This window comes from Pygoscelis adeliae, unplaced genomic scaffold, assembly GCF_000699105.1.
Source record: "Pygoscelis adeliae isolate BGI_AS28 unplaced genomic scaffold, ASM69910v1 Scaffold71, whole genome shotgun sequence".
Classification (NCBI taxonomy): Eukaryota; Metazoa; Chordata; class Aves; order Sphenisciformes; family Spheniscidae; genus Pygoscelis; species Pygoscelis adeliae.
The window spans coordinates 6718068-6726271 of NW_008824356.1; the positions used below are offsets into that span (position 1 = coordinate 6718068).

The 8204-nt window shown below is 42.9% G+C and overlaps 1 protein-coding gene across 1 annotated transcript in view; it reads right to left on the reverse strand.

The window, feature by feature from the left end:
• Positions 1 to 3286: 3286 nt before the first annotated feature.
• Positions 3287 to 8204, reverse strand: part of ALKBH1 (alkB, alkylation repair homolog 1 (E. coli)) — an 18569-nt gene continuing 13651 nt past the window's right edge. The window contains exons 4-6 of the mRNA XM_009319511.1: positions 6640 to 6730; positions 5331 to 5524; positions 3287 to 4795 (exon numbers count right to left, since the gene is read on the reverse strand). Of these exons, the coding sequence (XP_009317786.1) occupies positions 4372 to 4795; positions 5331 to 5524; positions 6640 to 6730 (709 nt within the window). The 3' untranslated portion in view covers positions 3287 to 4371. The remainder of the gene's footprint in view (positions 4796 to 5330; positions 5525 to 6639; positions 6731 to 8204) is intronic.

The window sequence follows — 8204 nt, forward strand, 5'->3', positions numbered from 1 at the left end:
TTGTATTTTGGGAAACTCAGGCATGTCATAAGGCAAAATTTCTTCCTAAGGTGAGTAGGGCAGCACTGGCACAGGTTACCGAAAGAAATGGTAGTACCATAGTCTCCATCATGGAAGGCTTCTAAGTCTCACATGGGTAGCCCGTTGGCAACAGTGCTATTCCTAGGGGGAGGTTGGACTAGACACCTCCAGAGGTCCCTCCAACCACCATTTCTGTGGTCCTTTGACTGTGGATATCAGAAGATGATGCAAGGAAACAGCTTCTATGAGCTAAGCTGTAACTTGCACAGTGGTGACTTTTATCTCATCTCAACTTTACCAGAGCATATGTGAACACATTCTTAGTCAGTGTTCAATTCTTTGTATAGAAAAACGGTTTTATTAAGGTATTTGTGATTATCATTTGCTAAATACAAATAGCAGAACTTATTTTGTACTGTGCTAAACTTGTGTCAGCCCCATCTTGTGCCTCTTGTACCAGATCTATAGCGTTATGCTACAGATTGTTTTCAACCAGCTTTGGTCATTAGGATTTAGAGAGGCACCAGCAGACTGTGGATGACTGTCACTGGTTTTCTCTCAAAGTCTCTTCTTGCATAGAGATTATCCAAAAAAGACCTTTTATATATAGGTCTTTTGAGGCCTCCAGCAACTTATTTTTCTGGCTCATTAATTTCTGCAGTCCATGTACTTCTGTTAACTTTTTGAGGTAATGTGTTCAGACCCAGGCAAGTTTTACGATTTCATCAGAACTAAAGTATGCTTAGAGCACACTGGATTATAGCTCAATTAATTTTGCATCCCAATTAAGTGGAAGGCAATCTTGTCACCGACAAGTCTCTTTTCCGTGCTAAATCTATCCTGCTTCAGGTGCGATGCAGAGAATGAGAATGACCTACATGAATAGATGATGACAGATCCAAACTCGTCTGCACTCCGTGAGATGCAAGCCGGCTTCAACCTGGACCTGTAGCCATGGCAGTGAGATACTCTGCTGCTATCTGGGTATTCCCTACCTACTAGCTTCTTCCCTAGCTACTAGCTTCTCCCTACCCACTAGCTCAGCGGAGCATGTAGCATAAATAAGAGGAGCTTAGGTGCACCTTACTACTACCCGTAGAAGTATCTGATGTGGCACAGTGAGGAAAAAATGTCAACAAGCTCTCAAAGAAAGGAAAAATACAATCTCAGAATCAGGCAGCAGGCACAGCTCTAGGGACCGCTTTGCCGTAAGTTACTGCCTGGTTGGCGTGCAGAGGGCATGCAGTAAATCCGTCTTCAGCACTAGCCAGCAGTCTGGTTTGTAACATTGAACTTCTCCAGCACAGTACTCTCAAGAGGACTGAAAAGTATAAGTTTGTACAGGCAGTTTCCTCTTCTGCTTCCAGTGTTCATCCCACTGTGCTTTGATTCTGATTTAACTGGAGATTTTATTTTCCCTTTACTCTCTATTATAAAAAAAAAATAATTGTTTAAACTCTGTTGAACAATTAGCTTTATCTATAGATCACATAATGAACAGAGTACATGTGGTAAACAGCATGCTTCATTTCCAGGTGACCTTGAATTAAACACAGGATTATCTTCCTGTAATCAACTCATTACATTAATTTTCTTGCAGAATTGGTCCAGATGACCTCTTCTTTCCGTCCCCTCAGCTGTGCACAGCAGGACATCCTAGAAGACTGCTGCCTATGCCATTGATGCAATTTTGTGCTTCTGGCCCTTGGGCAGTACTTCTCCTTTAGAGGAATTAAAAGCTACAGAGATGATCTCAGCGTGCACCTATATGGACACAAGCAAATATCTGTGGTACCTATAGATACAAAAATTTGATCAGTGCTGTGAAAAATCCTGTTGTGTCATCACAAACCTAAACAAATGAGGTGCAATGTCGCAGCCTGGGAGCTGTGTAGAGTAGGTCAATGGTTCCCAACCATTCTGTCCTAGAAGGAAAATTAGCAGAGTGTACCACTGGATGCAGCCCTATTCCCCGCCTTCTTCCCAGGGCTGTTGCTGCCTCTTCGAAATCATGTTCTGGAAGCACGAGTTTGCAGAGCCCACAGACGTCCTGTGGTTTGCTCATTTGTACTCCACTCTTCCGTGGTCACAGAACCAATGCTCCTGGCTAGGCTGGCAGTTCAGGAAATTCTCCCTTTTTACAGTTGTTTCTCTTTGTACACGGAAGACTTTTTTTTTTCCTGGGTCATTTCCCGTATGCCCATTTCTGGGTCATGGACTTTTCATTTTCTGGGTGTCCGATACAGAATCAGATCAGGGCTGACTCTCACTCACAATGGCATTAGATAACAAGCTTGACTGCAAGTCAGTAACTCAGCAAATTCTCCACTCAGTCACATCTAAACATAAGCCTTCAATGGACTGGATACTTCCCATGACCAATTGCTATCAGTCGTTTGCAGCATTTACTACAACTTCAAACTGCTGAGGATAAGCAGTATGGTTTCCTGTCCTTGAATCACAGGAACCTGTTACGTATTTGTAGGGAACTGAAGACATAAGAAATGAGAACCATGGACTTAAACTTCAGCCTGCGACATGCAGAAACCAGCTCCAGTTCATGACCATCTAGTTCCATGACTGTCTTCTCCCGTCTTCAGTGCTGAGTGAGTTGGCAGATTTTTGCTTCCCTCTCAAGAGTGAAGAACGGTCAATCTGCCTTCTCACTGTCAGGAAAACAAATATTCCTCTCCCCTCCCCCACCTTCAAGTGCCACTAAGGAAGCTTTGCTGTTTTCTGAGAATTCCTCAGTCAACTTTCCTTTCTGGTCATGTTGTAAGCCCTCTGCATAATAGTATTCACTCTCCCCAGGCTCAGCTGTAAATACACCAGGCCTAGGATACAGAAAGGACACATTTCTGGCATAGAATAAGATACTAAAACCCACATCTGATTATTTTAGACATTAAATTACTGGAGCTCTTTGCAGTATTATATAAGGAATTAATTGCGCGCGCACACACACACACTCACCTGCTATGAAATAAGCAGACCAGACACACTTTCCCCATGAGGAAAAGCTGCCACATACATATTAAATTGCAATTTGATACCGCAGGCAACACCTCTCTGAAAACGGCCCAACAAACCCTGAACTGCCCATAAGCAAAGTAGCTCCTCCACTGGAGCTGGCAGATGGCAGAGGCAGTAGATCCAGAAGCAGCCTAGAGGGAACAGCACAAGGGATGTGGGAGCGGTAACGATACACTGAAATAACTGACAGGGAGAAAAAGAAAAGAAGAAAAAAGCCAGCCCAAAGCTGATAGAGATCTTTAATTTAAAAACCGAGGAAGTTTATTCATTGGGAAAGTGCAACAAAATACCCCAGGGATAGTGCATTCCACTCCAACAATTAAAATTGCATTAAAAAGCAGATAGGAAGGTCTGAGTCTTAAAGAGAACTGGCACAAAAGCTAGTGCTTTTCTTTGTTTCAATATATTTACCTTTGGGTGACAGAGATAGTCACCAATTAATTTTTTAGGTACTTAATTTACAACTTCATTGCTTCTACTTGCAAGTCATTCTGTTGCTTGAAGATGCTAGCTTGGGACTGGAGGACCATAATCTGCAGGCACTTAAGAGGGGGCAGTTTTGAAAGAATGGGGATGCAGGGCTCAGCCACATACTTACTGTTGGGAGGAGACCCAGCTGGGAGCTACTAGATATTCTAAGTAGATATTGCCCCCACTTGTTTCTCTCTAAAATCTGAGGTATGCAAAAAATGTCCAGTTCCACTCATAAGCGCAGTTTCTGCTGCAGCCGAGGGGGTGCAAGCAGGCAAAAGGAGAGCACAGGACTACAGCAAGCTTACAGCAGGTGTTGCTCGAGGGAGCTGCTAGTTTCTGACCGCTGAAGCAATTTTTGCTGTAGAGGTAATTCTCTTGGAAATGCTGCAGGTAGGTCTCACACCCATAGCAGCCCATTCTCATTCGTACTTGTTACTGCACTTCAGCTGAGCTTTACAGGCCCAATAGGATTCTTTAACACATAGCAATTATGTATCTTTTGCCAGCACTTTCTGCCCAATGATATCAAAATACTTTATGAGCATCACTGAACCAAGCTTGAAATTCTCTGACATACAGATATTTTGAAGGGAACAGAGTACAGTAAACGTCTGCAACAAAACGGCAATAGACTTCATCTCCCGAGTCCCAGTCCTGAACTTCGCCTTTTCCTTTTAAATTCTTTTTCTCCCCCAACCTTTTTCTTACAGCATGAAGGACTACATTTATTCTGCAGAAGTTTATTAATCCCAATACAGACAAGTGACTTCTAGTAGATTACATTAGTTCCCAATTCCATATGGAGGTTGCCTGTCCAGTCCAGGTCAGCGTGATCTCCCGGTCTCAGCTGTCTGTATTTGGTTTATGTCTCTTGGCTCTGCTGTTCTCCTGATGGTGACTGTCTTCAGAGGGTGCTTGGCCCTTTCCGTTTGTCCCAGATTCCTCTGGAAATTTCTGACCCTCAGCCAACACCTGCCGAATAGTCATATTTATGCGGGAAGACTGCAAGTACTTGGCACAGACCTGCCAATCCTCATCAGAGCTGTGCTCAATGACTGAGCCAACAGGAAGGTCTGAAGAAAGTGCTTGGTCCAGGCACGAAGGCAAAGCTGTCCCTTCAGGGTTGGGGAGGACCCGGGGGACGGCATGGTGCAGCAGACGGCTGAAGCCAGACATCACCATGATATCTCCACTGTGCATAAACATTGCTGTTGGGGCCTCCTCCCGCTTCAGGCCCCCAAGCAAAAATATCGAGGACTGCCCAAAACTAGAGATGGTTTGAGGATGGAGAGAGAAGAGGAAACAAATTCAGATAGAGAACAATTATACGTACAGTAAGAAAATACTAGCAGCTAAATCCCTTTATATAAAAAAAAAACCCAAACAAGAAATCCAGATGGACTCCTAGGAACAACTTTACAATGAGAACATGGAAGACAGACTAAGAGGCCTGGTTCAAGGTAGGCATAGTGTGAACAGCTGCCCTGCCAGGTTTGAAGCTCTGCTGAGGTATTTCATCCTTGCCTGCTAGTACCCAGTTGCCACTCTGCTGCTTTAGAACAGAACTGCGCTCTGTGCAAAGAGCTCTTCCACTCCAGGCGCCACATCCATGCTATTCAAGCAGCCTTCAAAGAAGAACCTATGGCCTTGAGCAACAGCTTCCTACTATTCAAATCTTCAGAGAGTGAAGATTATATACCCAATTAGCAAACTACATCATACCGACTTCCTATAACCATATGCAACCATAGAAAAAAAGCCACCAGTCCTTCCACAACACTCCAGTGCTCTCCTTGACTCACCTGAATGATAAAAGGGGCCGAGAATGGTCTAGTTCAGACTCATCCACATGAATTCCCAGTGAAGAGTCAAAATGGTAGTAGTTCAAGATACCTGCTTGGGCTTGGAAACCCCGGAACCCGCAGGCTGAGGCCACTTGTTCTGACAGGAATGCAAGGTCTGAGGGGAAAGGAGTGTGGTGATTTGCTGAGTACTTCTGGAGGAAGGAGAGCGGAAAAAAAAAACAAACAAACCACACCCAGAACATCAGAGCAGCAAATACAACTGTAAACAAACATTGAATGAGAACTCAGAAGTTTGGCTGATAGTCATGGAGAAGGACATCATATTTGCCTGGAAAATGACTACAACAGACAAAACCACAGCAAGTTTACCTCTTATCGTTTAATTCTGGGCCTATGCTGAGATTAATCGTGGAGTTAATCATTATATCTGGATGGCAAACTTGAAGTCAGTAAGATTAGTACCTAAGGTTAGTACCAACATCCTGCAGATCTACTTGGTCACTACTTAAAGCTGCCAATAAAAAGACAGTTCTGCATCTCATCAACAGAGCTCCGAAACAAGCATCTTTGTTCCTTCTTTGAAGAATAAGACAAACAGGAATCAATTGCAAACCTACTTTTTCTCTCTCCCGTGAGTGATTCTGAGAGGACCAGAAGGGAATAACCAAGTTTTTATTAAGGCCACCCAATAATAGGCTGACCTGGTAAATATAAGGCTGCAAGCAGATTTGGTTAAGTACCTGCAGTATACTGATAAGACTGCATATTCACTCTGCCATCCTTTCTCAGCCTCCGTCTGACTCAGTCTTATGAAAAAGTTTATTTTGGTCAGGAGCCCCGAAATAGCTGTTAGTTGGTGAGACTGTACTATACTGGTTCAGACTCTTAAGTTCAAAGTCACATCAGCAGCAGTCTCTTCCTGCTCTTGCTCACTCCTCCAAAGAGGAGTAGTTTCTCAGAAGTAGCTGTCTTCAAGCACTCAAGGTCATTCTCACCTTACGTAGTTAACGATGCTTTTGTGACCGTCCCTTTTGGTACGGTAAAAATGCTCACCCTGAAACAGAGTCACAGGTCTAGAGCTGAGTATACGCTTCCAAAGGGAAGAATGCAACAATGGGCTTTGGCTGTTAAATCCTTCACAGTAAACTAAAACAGATTAAAATGTTCTTACAAACATGGTTTGTTACAGCCGTTCCTTAAGACTGTCTTGTAGGATCATAAGCATTTTATTCCACGATACCCTCCTCTGTCTGCCATTCTGAGTGCTTACAGCTAAGAAAAATGGAGAAGAATTTAATTTCAATACCTTAGTATCCCAATTATAATGGTAACCAAGGGTCACCCAGCGCAGCTTCTCCAATAAGCTTCTGGGCTCCCGTTTACTGGAACCTTTCCTTCTGCAAAGACAAAATGGAAAGAAATAGGATATGTGTTAATTTCTGAGGGGTTTTCTGGTAGTGCAGCATACAGTAATGAGATTCACTCATCCATATGACAATTAAAACCATCAATGCTAAACTTTTATTTTCAGTGCCATTATTTTTTTCCTCCAAAGACCTTGAAAACTCAGTTCATGCAATTTGTGTAAGCTACAGCACCTACTGCCAACTGCTGTCATTGCTTGAAAGCTTGCATTTTCAACGTGGTACATAACGGGTTATCAGATGGAGACAACACAATGAACTGGTGCAGATTTACAAGTCAGAATTAAGCATGTACTATTTGAGCACATGAAAGTGAAAGAACAGAATCTGTGAAGATCTAAAAGCTGCAAACACAGGGAAAAAATATTCTAGGCACTTAATGGAAAATGACGAGAAAGGAAGATGCTTCGCCTGACAATGAAGCATATCAAGCTACATAATACTGCAAAGGACCGTTAGTTCTACTGCTTGGTACTTTTACAAGAAATCCTTAGGATGGACTGACTCAATGTTCAGTAAGAAGCAAGACTGCTCTAGCTATGACCATACACTTCCTGTAATGTCAAGAAGTCTCGATTGCAGGTGTCTCCTATCCAGACTGCTATGCAGGACAAAAAACGGTTCTTCTCAACACGGTTGAGAAGGTTGTCACGGTTCTTAGTGACGACCCTAATGCAGAGGGACTCAGTGGTCTGAAGCCACACGCCAATTTACCATTCTTACTTGAAGGTGGTGAAGGCAGGAAGAGACCTCAGGGATGGGCTTTTACTATGGCCTACGGAAAAGTCCTTAAAAAGTTACGAAGAGTATTACTATAGTAAATCAGATAGAAACATGCTAGTGACAAATACAAGAAGGAAGGTACACATCTATCTTCTAGTCCACTTATTCCAGCAATTTCAGCTTCTTTTCTCAAGCTAAGTCATGTGTTATGGGAAAGAAAGAAAGAAAAGGGAAATGTACTCAGAACATGATGATAAACAGTAGCACCAGATGGTTGGCTCTCATTTATAGCCTCATTAGTTCAGTAAAACATGCTCTCTTCTACAAAATAGAATTCATATTTGTGCTGCCATGGTCAAGCCTCAGCCAAGCATCTGCAGTTAATGTGCATTTCTACCTGGATACACAGCTTGTTTCTGCCCTTCACCTATACCATACTGATAGCTCTTAAGCTAAACCAGGAACAGGAGTAAAAGGCCAGTTTCTTCACCTTTAGTAATTTTTCATAGCTCACTGATTATTGAGTCATCTTTCCAGTTTCCATCTTGGTCGTAGGGTAACAGCAACTGCAATTACCATAATGCAGTGTCCTGGTTTCGGCTGGGATAGAGTTAATTTTCTTCCTAGTAGCTGGTACAGTGCTGTGTTTTGGGTTTAGTATGAGAATAATGTTGATAACACACTGATGTTTTAGGTGTTGCTAAGCAGTGCTTACACTAATCAA